This window comes from Pantherophis guttatus, chromosome 2 (genome assembly GCF_059756535.1).
Source record: "Pantherophis guttatus breed Tessera chromosome 2, ASM5975653v1, whole genome shotgun sequence".
NCBI classification, from domain to species: domain Eukaryota; kingdom Metazoa; phylum Chordata; class Lepidosauria; order Squamata; family Colubridae; genus Pantherophis; species Pantherophis guttatus.
This window is the reverse complement of record NC_142064.1, coordinates 20,911,275-20,929,517: the sequence shown is the minus strand read 5'-3', so window position 1 is coordinate 20,929,517 and position 18,243 is coordinate 20,911,275. Positions and strand designations below refer to the sequence as shown.

Genomic DNA, 18,243 nt, shown 5'->3' with positions numbered 1-18,243 from the left:
ACCATCCTAAAGTTGAGTCCTGTTCTAATCGCCAATGTGGAGCCTTCCCACAGAATCACAGCTTTGGGAAAGGATTTTACCTCAGCACATATTCTGTGGGGGATGGGGAGGTGGGGAGGTGGAGTTTAATATCAGTATTGTTAAAAAAAATCAAATGCAAGAATGTCCTTTGTTATTGGCCAACCTTATTTCAAACATATAATCCCATTTCATATAGGACTTTTAAAGGTCAAAACCAACACGTTGAATTGACCCGGAGGAAAAACTGGCAACCAATATAGCTGGCAGAGGTGTAATGTGTGATCTAGAGCAGGATGTCAAACTCAAGGCCTGAGGGCGGAATCTGGCCTGCAGGGTGCTTAGATCTGGCCTGTAGGATCGCACTGGAAATAGCAAAGGATAGGCCCCCGTGGTGGGTTGCCCCCGGTTCGCACCGGTTCTATAGAACCGGTAGTAAAACCGGCGGAGGCTCCACCCACTGACCCCAACATCATCAAAACACTTCTGCACATGTGCAGAAGCTTAGAGCATGCGCGCAGCCCTGCTACAAACCAGTAGTAAAGGTAAGTAGAACCCACCCCTGATTGGCCCACAGTGAAAATGGGCTTCCGAGCTCCATTTTTGGCTGCGATTACCTCCTGCAACCCTCTGCCAGCGAAAATGGAGCTCGGGTGCCTGAAAATATACGCGGCCCTGCCAAGCTCTGTTTTCGCTGACAGAGGGTTGCAGGAAGCCAGGAGTCTGGGATTCGGGAGTCCTTTTTCGCTGGCAGAACAATCAGGCCACCACAGGTGCCCCAGACATGAGTGACATTGAGCTGGCCACGCCCACCCTGGCCACGCCCACACACACCCCGAGGTCATACCCTGATGCAGCCCTCAGTGAAATCAAGTTAGACATTCCTGATCTAGAGGAACACACATAACTGCCTTTTTGCACCAGATGAAGTTTTCCAATATTCTTCAATTAAGTAAAAAAAAAAAAGTCCTTTACCTGTAATGCATATGAAATGCTTTTTTCATATATTTTTTTCATTTGTTTGATTTTGGCTATTTCTTGATAAAGAGGTATCAGTTCTGGAGCCGCATCTCCTTCAGCTGAAATGAGATAATCAACGGCCTTCTCAAAATACTTGGATGCCAAATCTAATTCGTTTTTCTGCAGACTTGCCCTAGGGACAAAAATAAAAAATAAAAACAGCAGCTGGATTGTGGTGCAATTGCCAAATTGCTGCATTCACTGGAGGGAATCTAGTTCAAGTCTAATTTCACTCAGAGAAGTTCCCTGACTTTGGTCCAGTTTATCGAACAGAGCAATTGTTTGAGAAGAATGCAAGGAAAAAAATGCTAGTTATGTGGCCTTCAGTCTCTGGAGGAAATATGGGACATAAATCTAGGAAAACATGTTTTTAAAAGATTCAGAGATGCTTCTAACAATACTTTTGTTTGGATTGGCATATCACAATCAATGGAGTCATTTTAAAGATATAGAATTTCAAAACTCAGAAAGGAGTCATTTCCTGGTCAGTTTAAGTCATTGTAACTTCGAATCAGTGGTGGGTTGTTCCTGGTTCGCACCGGTTTTTTACCGGTAGTAAAAATTTGTAGTAGTTTGGAGAACCGGTAAATAACATTGGCTGGCCACATCCCCGAACCGGTCCCCAGCCTGGTCGCCGCTCGCTTACCCCACCCACTTTTAAAAGCATTTTTTTTGTTTACATTTAAAAGCAATTTTTCTACAACCTCTTCGGCCGAAAAAATGCTTTTAAAAGTAAAAAAACAAAAGCCTCTGTTGATCGTAAGGCTCAGCTGGGATCGTCAGAGGCTTTTAAAAGCATTTTTTTCTGCAACCTCTTAAGGTTGTAGAAAAAATGCTTTTAAAAGTAAAAAAAAAAAGTTGGCCACGCCCACCGAGTCACATTCCCCCCCCACCAAGCCATGTCCACAAAATAAGCCACGCCCACAGAACCGGTAGTAAAAAATTTTAGAACCCACCCCTGCTTCGAATGGTCACTAAACAAACTGTTGTAAGCCAAGGATATACGTACCTGTATATGTGGGCCCATCGGTCACCTCTGTCCTTAATCCGTTCATATAATGCATCTGTGCCCTTATTTATCAGTCCGCAATTTTTTGCTTACCTGCCAAGTGCCACAATAATGTCTTTGTTGCATACTTTAAGGTTAGCAGCTCCTTTCCAAACTAACTCCTGCAGTTCTTCCAGACATTTGTCAGCCTTCTGCAGGTTGCAGTAACATTCTTTGGCAGTAGAAAAGTCAAGGAAAAATCAATAATGGAAGTTCATTTAAAACAAGCAAGCAAACAAACAAACAAAAATAACAGAAGAGGAACTTACGCTGTTGATTTGGACTCCAATTGTTTTGGCAGATCTGAAACTATTTTTCTTCCTTTGCATGGTTTGGCAATTTATGCTCTCTAGTTAATGGCAACATAAATCAGTATATCCTGAAGCAGTGCAAAGAATAAAACTTTTGAATGATGCAGTTTTGTGACTCTGACAATTAATTTATTCTTGACACTGGTGACAGATGTTTGGTGCCTGAATTTCCATAAGGAAATTTGGTATAAATCATATTGAAATAAAAGGAAGATGCAGGCTAGCACATTCCTATGTAGACTCTGATATTATGCATAAGAATTGTCCTATTTATTTTATATTTTAGATTCAGGGCCCTTCTGGATTATTAGCTTTTTGGTTACCCAAGTCTTAAACTCTACACAATTTAAATACAGCAGAGCAGAGAATGAGTTTGCAGGTAAGTCAGATACATACACCAAGAAGCAATGCTGAAAGACAATCCTGGCAAATGATTGTCAGATGGGTGGGTGGGGGGCACACAGAATCCAACGCGACTAAATGAAAAAGCAACACAAACACTTCGTGTTACATTCAGAGTCCCTGGCAAGGGGACAACAATATAAATTGAACAAACAAGGAAAGAAATAAAATAGGGAGCTGGCCTGTTCCGATGTCCAAGGCTACCACACACAACCGTCCCTTAGAGAGGATTGGCAGCAGAAAGACTTGAGACTTTCTCTCATGTGGAATAGGACAGGTCTGCATAATGCTAAACCTCTCAGATCTGGGTTGCAAAAATCTAGGAAACCAGTAGATGGCAGTTAAACACTTTCTGCATCTCTTTGGCGCCCTCTAATGATTGCTAAATCTGTATAACAGCTTCTATCTTTTGCTGTGACTTACTGTGGCTTCCTATGCAAAGGCCTAAATTCTTGGGCGGATGAGTGATCATCCTGGAGCAGATTCCAACCAAGGCTTTTTCTACAGACAGAAAGGCTTCTTCCCTACCCTGAATCAATTTATGTGTCAGGCTCCAAAAAGCAAGAAAGACATGCTGAGTATCTTCGAAGCAGTTTCCTTGATTGTTTCTCACTTATAGACATACATCTTGCCAAACGAAAGCAAACTACTTGCATTATTAAAGATATACTGTGAGAACACCTATGGAGAAACAGCTTAACCCTCCTCTTCTCAACCAAGCTGCCTCTTGATTGTCTAGATCACGGGTGTCAAACTCACGTTGTCACGGCGGCGTCACGTGATGTATCGGGACTTTTCCCCCCTTCACTAAACCAGGCGTGGGCATGGCCAGCATGTAACCCATCCAGCCCGTGGGCCAGGAATTTTACAGCTCTGCTCAGGGGTGGGCTGCTGGGGGTTCACAGGGGTTCAGGAGAACCTCTAGCTAAGATTCTGTGCAGTTCGGAGAACCCCCAAATCCCACTCCTGGATGGCCCCACCCACCCCACTCCACCCCTCCCAGGAGTCCAGAGGCCCTCTGGATAAGGTGACCAGATTTTAACATTGGTAAAGAGGGACATTGTGGGCGTGGCTTATTGTGTGGGCGTGGCTAGCTGGTCATGTGACTGGGTGGGCGTGGCTAGCTGGTCATGTGACCGGGTGGCCATGGCTATGTGTATAGGGTAAGGTGAACAGATTTTAACATTGGTAAGAAGGACACCATTGTGGGCGTGGCTTATTGTGTGGGCGTGGCTTGGAGGCCATGTGACTGGGTGGGCGTGGCTAGCTGGTCATGTGACCGGGTGGCCATGGCTATGTGTATAGGGACTACTCAGAGGGCTGAAAAGTCATTTCTGACAGGTCCTCACACTTTTGACTGGTCCTCACACTTATGTCCATCCTCACATTTATGCCCGTGCAGCATTCTTAACAACCATGTCACTCATTTCACAACTGCTTCTCTTCACCATGGTGACAAGATAGGGCAAAAACGTAAAATTTGAGGACAGTCGTAAGTTCGAGGACTGGTCAAAAGTGCGAGGACCAGTCAAAAATAACTTTTTCAGCCCTCCGAGTAGTCCATATGCACAAAAGGACTAACCAGAGGGCTGAAAAAAGTCATTTCTGACAGGTCCTCGCACTTTTGACTGGTCCTCACACTTCTGACCATCCTCATATTTATGCCTGTGCAGCATTCTTAACAACCATGTCACTCATTTCACAACTGCTTCTCTTCACCATGATGACAAGATAGGGCAAAAATGTAAAATGTGAGGACAGTCGTAAGTTCGAGGACTGGTCAAAAGTGTGAGGACCAGTCAAAAATAACTTTTTCAGCCCTCCGAGTAGTCCATATGCACAAAAGGACTAACCAGAGGGCTGAAAAAAGTCATTTCTGACAGGTCCTCGCACTTTTGACTGGTCCTCACACTTCTGACCATCCTCATATTTATGCCTGTGCAGCATTCTTAACAACCATGTCACTCATTTCACAACTGCTTCTCTTCACCATGATGACAAGATAGGGCAAAAATGTAAAATGTGAGGACAGTCGTAAGTTCGAGGACTGGTCAAAAGTGTGAGGACCAGTCAAAAATAACTTTTTCAGCCCTCTGAGTAGTCCATATGCATTAAAGGATACAGCAATAGAGAGGGATGAAGGAAGAGAAATTAGAGTAGGAGTGAGGGTAAGAGAGGGAGGAAGAGAGGAGGAGGAGGAGAAAGGAAGAGGAAGTAGGGAGGAGAAAAAGAGGGTGGGGGGAAGAGAAAGTAAGAAGGAAAGAAAAGAGAGAGGTGGTAGGTTTGAGGAGAAAGATTGCTGTACAATAAAAAAGATGAACGGGAAGAAAGCCAACCCCAAACAAATATAAAGATATTAAGATAAAGAATGAATTGTTAAACTTTAAAGAATAAAAGAGAACAAATATGAATAAATAGCAGTAATTAGAAACACACATACAAACATACAATGTATTTTCTTTGAACAGAATATTTGGCTGGTTCACAAATTTAAACAGCGTTTAGTCATTTCAATTAAATTTACAATTTCTATATTTCCTTTTTGCCATATTTATTCCTCATTTATTTTTAAAAAAAACCAATATTACCCTTCATCCTCATCTCTAATCTTAATCAAATTCAATTTTTCCCTTCTATTCTATATTATACCCCTTCCCATTGTCATCTATTTTTATATCCATCCTCACATTGGTTAATTATGTAATTATGTAATACAGTTGTTTAATACAAATTCAACATTTTAATATAAATCAATTAGTTATATAACTATCTTTTTTGTATATTAATCAATATAAACATGAATATTCCAATTATTTCCATGCAATCCAATTTCTTACAAATCAATTAATTATATCTATCAATAATAATAAACCAAATAATTTCCCCCATATATACCTCCAAACCACAACTTAATTGCTGGGTCGCCCGCCCCTCCTCCCATCCGCGCGGCATCAGCCTACCCTAGCCCAGGGCTGGGCAATTGTGGCTCTTTTACAACGTTTGGACTTCAACTCCCGCCGAGCCCATTCTGGGGAATTGTGGAGAATTCTGGGAGTTGAAGTCCACAAGTCTTAAAGCTGCCAAGGTGGGAGACATCAAGCATGAGGCTGGCCAAGTATCCTCCTTGAGAGACAACAGTTGAACATCAGGAGAGCTGTAAGAGGGCAGGGCTACATTTGGAAATTTTCGCATTTTTGCAGGTGGTGCATTACAATCTGGTGTCTGCAATGGAGAGCAAAATCCGGCTTCTTCTCTCCGCTGTAAGGGCGGCATCAGGATTCCACCTTGGTATATTTGCAGCACAAGGCAGCCCTCCTCTCCTGTCGCTTGGGACTCAGAGCGGTAAACAGCGTCTGGTTCAGGGAGCAGCCGGATTTTGCTCTCCATTGCTCTCTCGGCCCCCTGCAAGCTCTCGTCTCTCGAGGAACGCTCCCTGAAATGGCGCGGGAAACTTTGGTTGGGCTTCTCGAGAGATGAGAGCTTGCAGGGGACCGAGAGAGCAATGGAGAGCAAAATCCGGCTGCTCCCTGAACCAGACGCTGTTTACCGCTCCGAGTCGGCAGGAAACGAGGGCTGCCTTGCGCCGCAAATATACCAAGGTTTTTTTTTTTTAACACTGATCAGCTGTAGGTCGGCCCTTTGAAGCCCCGCGGCAAGAGTTCAAACAGTTTTTTTTCCCTCTAGCCATCAGCGGGGACTCAGGAGGCAGAATGAAAAATCGGGACTTTTTTAAAACGCCGCGGGACGCGGGACAAATTGCTCAAAAGCGGGACTGTCCCGCCAAAAGTGGGACGTCTGGTCACCTTACCTCTGGAGGCCAGAAACGGGCCCTGAACGTCCAGTAGGCGCGCCCTGCTCTTACCTGCATCCCCTTACGGCCCGTTTTGAATGCAGGTAAGAGCAGTGCGCACCTACTGGACGTTCAGGGCCCATTTCTGGCCTCCAGCGGGCCTCTGGAGCCTGGGGAGGCCGTTTTTGCCCTCCTGGAGCCTCAAGGAAAGCCTCCAGAGCCCTGGGAGGGCAAAAATGCCCCCCCCCCGCCGTGATGCAGGAGGCTGACTAGGCCACGCCCACCATGGCCACGCCTACCCAGCAACTGGGCAGAGAACCCCTTGCTAAAATTTTTGAAGCCGACCCCTGACCCTGCTCTAGAATGTAGCCCCTCCCTCCTGGGAATCCAGACTACATTCCACCTAGTATGTATTTATTTGGTTAATTGTTTATATTTCTATATTGCTAAACCATCAACCTTATATCCCAGCACTGCTTTACCCCCACTGATGGAAAGACCCTGAGCTATCTGGTGAAGGACACAGCTGTGCAAAAGAATTTTGTTTGTGCTTCCCATACCCAACACATTTGTTCTGGCCACTGGCAAGGATATTCTTTCTGCATCAGATTTGCCATGCCCAAGGTGTAGTAGATTGTCACAAAGATGCTCAAAACAGTTCCTTTTTCCTCTGAGGATGCCGGAGGAGTATCACCCCTTAGGGAGAGGAGGATATATTTTGCTGAATTTGCATGGTGCGTAGCTTGACACGGAAGACCTAGAATAATTAATAAAATGAGTGAACAAAAATAGAAAGAAGCACAGAGTCGTTTGTCCTATCAAAATGTTCAATGAATTGGCTTGGGTTTTAGTACTGTAAGCCAGTGTATACTGCACGAATCAAAAAGAGGGCTGTGAAAATATCTACAGGCCCCTCACATCCTGGACATAAACTGTTTCAACTCCTACCCTCAAAACGACGCTGTAGAGCACTGCTCACTAGAACAACTAGACACAAGGACAGTTTTTCCCCGAATGCCATCACTCTGCTAAACAATTAATTCCCACAACACTGTCAAACTATTCACTAAGGCTGCATTACTATTATTTTTCTCATCCTTCTTATTTCCTATCTCCTCCCACTTATGGCTATAACTTTGTTGCTTGTATCTCTACAATTTATATTGTTTTATTTGTTTCCTAGTATGATTTGATTGCTTATTTAGTAATCTCTGACTATCACTAAGTGTTGTATCTTATGATCTTTGATGAATGTATTTTTTTCTTTTTATGTACACTGAGAGCATATTTATTTATTTATTTATTTATTTATTTATTTATTTATTTATTTATTTATTTATTTATTTATTGGTTCGATTTATATGCCGCCCTTCTCCGGAGACTCAGGGCAGCTTACAATGCGTTAAGCAATAGCCTTCATACTTTTGTATATACCTCCTTAGTAGGGCTTTCGCCTCCCCCAAGCGGTGTTCTTTTTTATACAAAGTCAGCTTATTGCCCCCACAATCCGGGTCCTCATTTTACCTACCTCGGAAGGATGGAAGGCTGAGTCAACCTCAAATATACACCAAAGACAAATTCCTTGTGTGTCCAATCACACTTGGCCAATAAAGAATGGCATTGCATTGCATTGCATTGCATTGCATTGCATTGCATTGCATTGCATTGCATTGCATTGCATTGCATTGCATTGCATTGCATTGCATTGCATTGCATTGCATTGCATTGCATTGCATTCTATTCTATTCTATTCTATTCTATTCTATTCTATTCTATTCTATTCTATTCTATTCTATTCTATTCTATTCTATTCTATTCTATTCTATTCTATTCTATTCTATTCTATTCTAGCCCAGCCCAGCCCAGCCCAGCCCAGCCCAGCCCAGCCCAGCCCAGCCCAGCCCAGCCCAGCCCAACCTTTTCTTTGATGAAATTATAAAATAGACACTAGATGGTAGGATTTCAACAGCCAGGTATTTCTTTCCAACTCCAGCCGTAAACCCCTGGAATAATCCCTGCTGAATGATCACTGCTACGCATTTGGAAACATGCACCCCAATCATCAATCTAGTAATTTTCTCTCTTGGTTAAGGTACAGTTATTCAGATTTCAGGATCCGGGTTGCTGACTCGTATTTTCCCTTCCCTGTTATTTTTCCTTCTCAATGTCTATTCTTGGAGTTGCCTGCACTTTTCTTCTTCTTCTCCTCCGTTGCACTTGAGAGTGACTCATCTTAGTTGATGCTTGCTAATGTAAAAGTCTTCTTCTCTTAACATCTGGGGATTGTTGTTTTCTTCCACTGCTATCCTTGCAAAAGGTCGCAGTTCCTTATAAGGTGGTGAGAGGAGAGTCATGATGTTATTCAACTCTGATTCTGGGGTGAGATTTGAGAATACTCAAATCAAAGTTGTCCATTGCCTACAGTCTGCAGGTCTTCTGCCATTGGCTATCGGTAAGAGGGGAACCTGATATTTCTCTGAGTGGTAAGGTGCATTAGTTTTTGTGTGCCATTTGGTTTATTGATACTCAGCAAATATATTTAGTTCTCATACCTACTACAGTCTCAGGCTAAAGACCATAGCTGATGGGCATTAGATAGTAATTAATTTTCCTGATTGATTGATGATGTACCATTAAGTCATTTTAAATGTCTATGGAGATTCTCAGTCATCCAGGTCATGATTGTCCCAAAGGTGCTTTTTTCAAGAGGCAACTGGACTGAAGAAGAAGAAGAAGAAGAAAAAAACCCCCAGAAAGTCCAATTGTCTCTTGAAAAAAGTACATTTTAAGTCATTTTCAACTCCTAGTGGCCACATAGAGCCAGTTTGGTCCAATGGTTAAAGCACCAGTCCAGAAATCAGGAAACTCTGAATTCTAGTCCCATCTTAGGCAGGAAAGCTTGTTGGGTGACTTTGGGCCACTTTCACCCCAACCCATCTCATCTCACAGGGTTGTTATTGTGGAGAAAAGAGTATGAAGGCGTATTAGGAATGTTCATTACCTTGAGTTATTTTTAAAAATAATAAAGTAGGGATAAAATAAAAGTAGATCAACCATTTTTGGGTCAATTGCTATGTGTTTAATTGGTTTGTATTTTTAATTTTGGGCCAAATTTATATATATTTTAATTGTTTTTTTAATATTTGTATTTTATGTTTTTTAATTCTGGCTGTACACCGCCCTGAGTCCTCAGGGAGAAGGGCGGTATATAAATTTAAAATAAATAAAATAAATAAAATGTGTTAAAACAGGGGTGTCAAACTCGATTTCATTGAGGGCCGCATCAGGGTTGTGTTTGACCTTGGGGAGCTGGGGTGGGCGTGGCCAGGATGGGCATGGCCAGCTCAATGTCACTCGTGTGGGGGGTGCCTGTGGTGGCCCAAGCATTCTGCCAGTGTATGAGCTCCTTTTCCAGCTGCGACAGCCACATGAGGCCCTCCCGAACTCCATTTTCACTGGCAGAGGCACCACAGGCCAGTTCGCTGTTTCCAGGGTGGCCCCGTGGGCCAGAGCTAAGCATCTGGTGGGCCGGATGCAGCCCATAGGCCTTGAGTTTGACACCCCTGTGTTAAAGGCAAGTTAATGTTGCCAGGATAGGAGGAAAATGGCAATTCTTCTTGAAATACATCAGAAGGGATGCTGTTGGGGATTCAGTGGGTTATTGCTACAGAAAATAGTTACTATTTGGTATAAGTAAAAAAATATATATACTGTAACTTTATTAGGTAGGTTACAAAAAATATGGGAAATCACTGTTTTCTGTTTTCATTTTTCTCTTTCCTCATTTTATCCCCCCTATTCTTTTCCTTCCTTTTTTTCATTGTCTTTATTTATATTTACATCTTATATTAAGATTTTTTAAAATATAAATATATTTTGTAAAAAAAAAAAAAGAAAGGAGATGATGTAACTGGCATTAAAAGGAATGAAATCAGGAGTCTGGTAGCCTTTTTCTGACAGACAGAAAAGGTTATGCTGATTAAAAAGCATAAGTTTTTGTGACAGTCATGAATGATTTGTACCTTTTAATAAAATACGTTGCTTGGGAAAGGGGTGACCAGGTTCCTGATATTTTGCCAGTAATGATATGGAATGATGGGACCAAACAACATTCCTGGGTCAGCCAGAGACAGTTTTTATTGCGCAAGGTTCAGAGGCAGATTGGTTCTTGCTATCTAAACAAGGAAAGAGCCCTGATAGGACTGCTTTTATACATATCCAAGACAAAGGACTTTGCTGGCACAGCAGTTTTCCATATATGGTTAACATACATCCATTATAAGATAATTGACATTTACTAATTACTAAATTCCTATATTATTTTCTAGTTCATAAGATTATCGTAGCTAAATATCCTTTATTAGTTCTGTGATTGCTGATGCATAGATTTATGTCTTCCTTGGTTCCATATGGATGTCCTTACATTCTTGACAACTACGTTCTTTGGAAGATATATATATATATATAAATTTTCTTACTTCTTCGTAGGGTTTATGTGTGTTTTTCTTCTAGCCAGGTTTTCCCTACGTAACCAAGGTTTTGGAGCTACAAAAAACCTTGGTTACGTAGGGAAAACCTGGCTAGAAGAAAAACACACACATATATATATATATAACCCAGGATGTCCTTGACAACTAGGACCCTTCAGAAGAGATATATATATATATATATATATATATATATATATATATATATATATATATATATATATATATATATATATATATATATATATTACCCAGGATGTAATTTAGCTGACTTAGTGTAATCTTCCAAACAAATATTGTTCTTCCAAACCAGCACATTTCTTTCTTACAATAATGTGAATAGAGAGGGTTTTTTAGAGTTCCTGTAGCTGACTCTGTATGATTCCTATTTTATTCACCTTATTCACATTAGTAACAACTATCACATCTCTCTTCCTATGAGTAAGAGGAATTGCCATAGCTTCATGGGTTTGGGGGGCAGTCTTTTTCATCTTGGAACTCTTCTAAAAAGTTAGACTACAACTCCACTCGTTCCCAACAAAATGAAAGAAAATGAAAGTATGTAAATCACATGGCTAGGGCCTGGCCTTAGAAAATAGAGCATCCATAGCATTTTAGATCTCTTTTTTCTGGAGGGATCATGGCAAAAAAATGCCTTACCTTGTAGAGTAAGGTAGCCATAAGCAAGATTGGCAAGAGCTTCTGCTAATCTCCAATGCTGGTTTCCATAGATAATTCTAGTGAGGACTGTGCATTGCATCAGCTCCTTGCAGGCTTTATGTACCTGGAGAAGAATATTTATGTGGCTAATTTGTTATTTCAACTGTAACTACCTAGCACACCCACCCACAAATATTACTCAGTTCTGAGCTGAAACACAAACAATCCAATTCTGGTTATTTTCAAGGCATAAATGATATGACAATTGCATTCCTTTCTCACTTTTACTGAAACCAAGGTTGCAGCTTGCTTGTTCAAGTCTGCTCCTGTAAAAGGAACAGGGTTTAGAACAAGCTATGTTGATGGCTATGATTTTGTCTTCTTTGACCACTTCCTCACATACCATGGTTAACCCTATAAGGGCTGGATGGCATATAAATCTTTGTTGTGCCTTCATTCCACTCTCATTTAAATATAGAAACACCGATTTAGAAGGGATTCTTCATTGTAATATATAGTCCAGACCAGAGGTGGGTTTCAGCAGGTTCTGACCAGTTCTGGAGAACCGATAGTGGAAATTTTGAGTAGTTCGGAAAACCCGTAGTAAAAATTCTGACTGGCCCCGCCACCATCTATTCTCTGCCTCCCAAGTCCCAGGTGATCGGGAGGAAATGGGGATTTTGCAGTAACCTTCCCATGGAGTGGGGTGGGAATGGAGATTTTACAGTATCCTTCCCCTCCCACGCCCACCAAGCCATGCCCAACAAGCCATGCCATGCCCAACAAGCCACACCCACAGAACCGGTAGTAAAAAAATTTGAAACCCACCACTGATCCAGACCAGCGTTTTTCAACCCTGTGGACTTCAACTCCCACAATTCCCTAGCTAGTATGGCAAATTCTGAGCTGACTAGGGAATTCTGAGAGTTGAAGTCCACTTCTCTTAGAGCTGCCAGGGTTGAAAAACTCTGGTCTAGACTCTAAACTCCTATCCACAAATGCCCTGAGAATGCAGATGTTCCTGATGATAAGAAGCTGGTTTTCTCTTGGTCCAGTCTCCTTTCACTACACTGAAGTGCATGTTAAAAGTGGATTTTCTTGAGGAATCTGACAGTATCCCACTACAGCAATAAAATTGTGAAATGTATGCTGCTTTGCAGACTTTTTAGAGCTTATTATTATTATTATTATTATTATTATTATTATTATTATTATTATTATTATTATTATTATTATTATTTCTATGCCGCCCACTCTCCGAGGATTCTGGGCGGCTGTTCTGTCCCCATCTCACACACGCACACAAGCAGTCAGCCAGGAGTTAATAAAACCACCAGTCAGGAATTCCTTTGAGATAACAGAATTGGCAGCAACCCAGTAGCTGCCTGCCAAAGACTTTACTCACAAAGGGAGGTTTTTCTCCTCCGTCCGATACACCAAAATAAGTCCACAAAGCCAAAGAATTGTCAAGTTCAGTCCATAATAAATCCAAGAAGGGCATATAACGAAGTTCCAGAAACGCAGTATGACTTGCTAGCTTTTCAGTTTTGTCCATCACAAGGCCTGAATGGCCACCACAACCCCTTTTATCCCCTGTGGGGTGTGGTCCAGTGACTCAGCTTAATCTCTGGCACACCTCCTTCTCTGCTGTGTGCACTTGTCTTTCCGACGCTGTCGGGGATCCAGCCAAGACTCATCTCCGTCACTGTCTAACTGCGGCTGCTCGGAAGTGCCTGGCTCCTGGCCTATCTCTTGGCCTTCGGAGGACACCTGAGGCATTGCCAGAGAGGAGGGTCCTGGAGAGGGAGACCTTGCCAACTCCTCTCCTTCACTTTCGGAGTCTTCTCCCTCTGATAAGACGGGCTCGGGGGTCGGAGTCACAACAGCGGCTTACACCAAAGACAGTATACTGAATAGCATATTGCCCCCAACAATCTGGGTCCTCATTTTACCCACCTCGGAAGGGTGGAAGGCTGAGTCAACCTTGAGCCGGTGAGATTTGATCCGCTGATCTGCTGAACTAGCAGTCAGCTGAAGTAGCTGCAGTACTGCACTCTAACCACTGCGCCACCTCGGCTCATACTGTAGATTAGATAGCCACCATCTGGGTGTTGCCAGAGATGTGATTATACCCAAGGTGTAACTTGGTGACAGTAACAAAAGGGTAGACAGCCAACTTCAGAGGGGCTGGGAACTAGGGAGTACTTTAGCCATCAGTACCTTGGCACTGAATCATCATAAATACTACAGAATCAGGTTGGATGTTTATGACTTGGATGAAGAAATGGAGGAAGGCCATCCCTTTTTCTGATACAAGGGAAGTGGTTTGCTTATCCTTTAAACTACCCTGTTTCCCCAAAAATAAGACCCAACCGGAAAATAAATCCTAGCATGATTTTTCAGGATGCTCGTAATATACGCCCTACCCTCAAAATAAGCTCCAGTGAAGATTGTCAGCCAGATGGATACATTTAGTATTATATTTCCCCCCAAATAAGACCTAACCAGAAAATAAGCCCTAATGCATTTTTTTGGAGCAAAAATCAATATAAGACCCTGTCTTATTTTCGGGGAAACACGGTAGTAGTGGGGAAATGGCCAAGTAGGATCTTCAAAACTGGAAGCTTTAAAAATATAGACTGGAAGCTAAAACGTACAAAGTACGGTTGCAGATATTGGGTATGTCAAGTTTAATGAGAAGAAGGACTAGGGGTGACATGATAGCAGTGTTCCAATATTTAAGGGGCTGCCACAAAGAAGAGGTAGTCAAGTTATTCTCCAAAGCACCTGACGGCAGGACAATGAATACAAACTAATCAAGGAGAGAGAAGCAACCTAGAAGTAAGGAGAAATTTCCTGACAGTTAGAACAATTAATCAGTGGAACGAGTTGCCTCCAGAAGTTGTAGGTGCTCCAACACTGGAGGTTTTTAGAAAGAGATTGGACAACCTTCACCTGAAATGGTATAGAGTTTCCTGCTTGAGCAGGGGGTTGGACTAGAAGACCTCCAAGGTCCCTTCCAACTGTCATTCTGTTACAGGAGCAGGTAGGGTGTCTATACAGAGATACAATTAAGAAGGGTTTCGTCCATCTTGACATTCATCTTGAGTTTTTGGATTACTTTGGGGGCACTTCTGACCCACAAGAAATTTGAACTCAGGTGAACTCAGTAAGGAGAAGTCCTAGAGAGGTCTAAGACAGTGGTGGGTTTCAAAATTTTTTACTACCGGTTCTGGGGGTGTGGCTTGGTGGGCATGGCAGGGGAAGGATGCTGTAAAATCTCCATTCCCACCCCACTCCAGAGGAAGGTTACTGCAAAATCCCCATTTCCTCCCGATCAGCTGGGACTCGGGAGGCAGAGAATCGATGGGGGTGGGACCAGTCAGAGGTGGTATTTGCCGGTTCTCCGAACTACTCAAAAGTTCCGCTACCAGTTCTCCAGAACTGGTCAGAACCTGCTGAAACCCACCTCTGGTCTAAGACCAGGTGCTATATTTTAAAGAATTTATAAATAACACCTGCATTTCTTGGCAGAGTCTGAACATACGTTGAAAGTAATACCTTAAGGTGTTTCTGTTCTACCACTATTGCATTTACAGCAACTCATTACTTTTCCTCTGCACACAGCTATGGAAGCAAATGCATCAACATACCTCTTTTCCTTCAGCAAATCTTTCTGCTCTTTTCTGTGCTTCTATCAGCTTCGCTGCTGGAGGGGCCATCAGCTGGGCCCACATTTCTTGATCTTCCCCATCGGTATCCCTTGTATCCATTTGCTCAGATCCAGTGTTTCCTTTGAGCCTTCAATAAGTATGAAGCCTTTGGAACTGACCTTGGGGAAGGTCTGAGAAGGCTGTTCATGGGGAAAGGAAGAGCAGGCATCAAGGAGAAACTTAGAAAAACAACGGCAGAGTCTTGAGATAGAAAGAAGCATGAGAAACAGGGGTGGGTTTCACATATTACTGCCATTGGTTCGCCGTGCGCACACATGCGCCCAGCCTTCCGCATGCTCACTGCGCTTGCGCGCACCTTCCATACATGCACCCATCCTTCCATGCATGTGCTTTGCTCATGCGCGCACCTTCCGTGCATACGTCCGACCTCGAAAACGTGGCTAAATAGAATGGCATTACATCAGGGCGCCGCTACCAGTTTGCCCGAACTGGTCTGAACCAGCTCTGATGAGAAACATAAAATAGCCCCACCTTGATTTCCTTTGGTATAAAGCAGGACAGAAATTTGGACAGGGTTTCAAGATTCTGATAATGCACTCTACAACTATAAAATAGCATTTTTGAACCCTTGCAATATCCCTTTACCTGGCCTATCTCCAAGGCCTGATGATAGGAAAAGAGTGGTAGACAATTATTGATGGACTCTCCTGGAGCCCATTTGGGATGAAAGGGAAACAGTTGAGGGAATAAGGCGGGGTAGCATTAGCATTTCAGTTATGTCCTTGCTTCCCCAAAAAGCTTTTGATGAAACCAGTTGCTTAAGCAGATCAGCATTATTTGAAAAAAATCCTTGGCCGATGGGGACGAATTGTTGCTGGTTAAGTGTTCTCTTTTCTTTTCTGTATGTGTTTATTAAAAGTTCCTCATGTTAGTATTATGTTTATAAACAGAGTTGTCAGATAGCAGGGACTTTAAAGTCATCTTATGAAGCTGAAACCGCTAGAGTTCTTCCCAACCTATTTTGAGATTGTAGGTACACTGAGATAGACCAGTTATTGCACTTGCTGAAAGGCAAACTAGAGACATAGGTTCCTACTGCATCCTCAAATTTTCCAGGATCCTCTTTGATACCAGATTATCCTCCCCTTCTCTCACCAAAGAAAGCAATTATGTGTCATCAAACTCTTGGCAACCACAAAGATATTCCATTTATTTGTACTCATTTTCTATGTTCATGTCCATGTATAATTATACCTGTTATCTTGTACATGTTTGACTAAATAATGAATGAATGAATGAATGATCTGTCCCTGACCTAATCTTAATGCTCTCCCAACTCATCATTACTGTAACTGACTATCTACCTTGCTGTTGGTCGCCTCTTTCTTTCTATCCCTCCCAGCATTAGAGTTTTCAGAGAACTGGGCCTTTGCATAAATATCCAAAGTGTGATAAGTTATCTAAAGTATTTGAACCTGATCATTTGTGCAAGTGGCTGTCATTTGGCTGTCACACAGCTTGAGTTTAAGTAAGTAAGTAAGTAAGTAAGTAAGTAAGTAAGTAAGTAAGGAAGGAAGGAAGGAAGGAAGGAAGGGAGAAAGGCTTGTACCTGAGAACTCTTAAAGCTATTACAAAAGAAGCAATGATCCAATACTGTAGTTCAATTCAATTGCTCAAATCCAAAATATATAGCTCCAACTTCCCGATGTAATGAGATGCAATTGGTATTTGACAGAGAGCAAAATGATTTGATTCTGCTTTATATATTCAACAGGTGATCAGTTTAGTACTTGCAAGCTTTAAACAAGTCTTAGTACATAGCAAAGAAAAACTGGAGGAAGGCTGCAATATAGAAGCAATTGAAAATATATCCAGAACAACATTGGGTTGATTTAAGTTCTCTTGCATGCAGGTATATACAGTATACACTCACACTTGGCGCAAATGATCTGGAACAGTTTCAAAAGTAGCTGGATGGAGGCCATCCATCTGAATCAGAATACAAATAGGTTCCTCACATAAATCATGCAAATAATGATTACTGCATAGCAAAGAGTACCTTCTCCAATAATGGGAATTTAATGTGCATTTTCACCTACAGGGCCCAGAAGTTCTATAAGGGATTTCAACAGGCAGTACTTGTTGCATGCATGGACTTGATCTTTCAAAGAGAGTCACATGCAAACTTCCCACAATAGACAAGAAATTTCTAGCCTCAAAAACAAACACACCAGCAAACAAAAAGCACCATATCTTTCTTAGTTTACAGCCAGATAGTGTTAATATATCTCCCGAATACACCCACGGCTTCCTCCTGCAGAAATTTTACATAACGCAGTTTGATTCAGGACCAGAAATTCTAAGGATTCTTAAGGACAACAGATGATTATTAGAGCAAATCGGTTTAGACATGAAATACATCCTTAAAAAGGATGTTGACTGCTGAATATACTTCCACTGATAAAAGCCTGAGGTAGCTCAGCAGCCAGGCATTCATACCAGCCCCAGATTTTTGTCCCAAAGACTCTGAAAAATGCCCCATTCCTGTCCCCACAAGGATTACCAAGACTTAAAAAAAAATATTTGGCAGTGTATGCAATAGATCTTCCTATTGCTCTATCCAATTGTAGTAGGATGAAGCTTCATTTGAAAAACCGTTAGTTTACAAGTAGTCCTCGGTTTACAATCATTCATTTAGTGACCATTCAGTTACAGCGGCACTGAAAAAAGCGACTTATGACCATTTTTTCATACTTACCACTGTTGCAGCATCCCCACAATCACGTGATCAAAATTCAGATGCTTAACAACTGGTTCATATTGATGATGATTG

The 18,243-nt window shown here is 42.1% G+C and overlaps 1 protein-coding gene across 1 annotated transcript in view; it reads right to left on the bottom strand.

The window, feature by feature from the left end:
- Window positions 1–18,243, bottom strand: part of TTC23L (tetratricopeptide repeat domain 23 like) — a 24,207-nt gene extending 5,964 nt beyond the window's left edge. The window contains exons 1-5 of the mRNA XM_034442412.3: window positions 15,390–18,243; window positions 11,737–11,860; window positions 7,184–7,346; window positions 2,141–2,266; window positions 994–1,171 (exon numbers count right to left, since the gene is read on the bottom strand). Coding sequence (XP_034298303.2) covers window positions 994–1,171; window positions 2,141–2,266; window positions 7,184–7,346; window positions 11,737–11,860; window positions 15,390–15,509 — 711 coding nt within the window. The 5' untranslated portion in view covers window positions 15,510–18,243. The remainder of the gene's footprint in view (window positions 1–993; window positions 1,172–2,140; window positions 2,267–7,183; window positions 7,347–11,736; window positions 11,861–15,389) is intronic.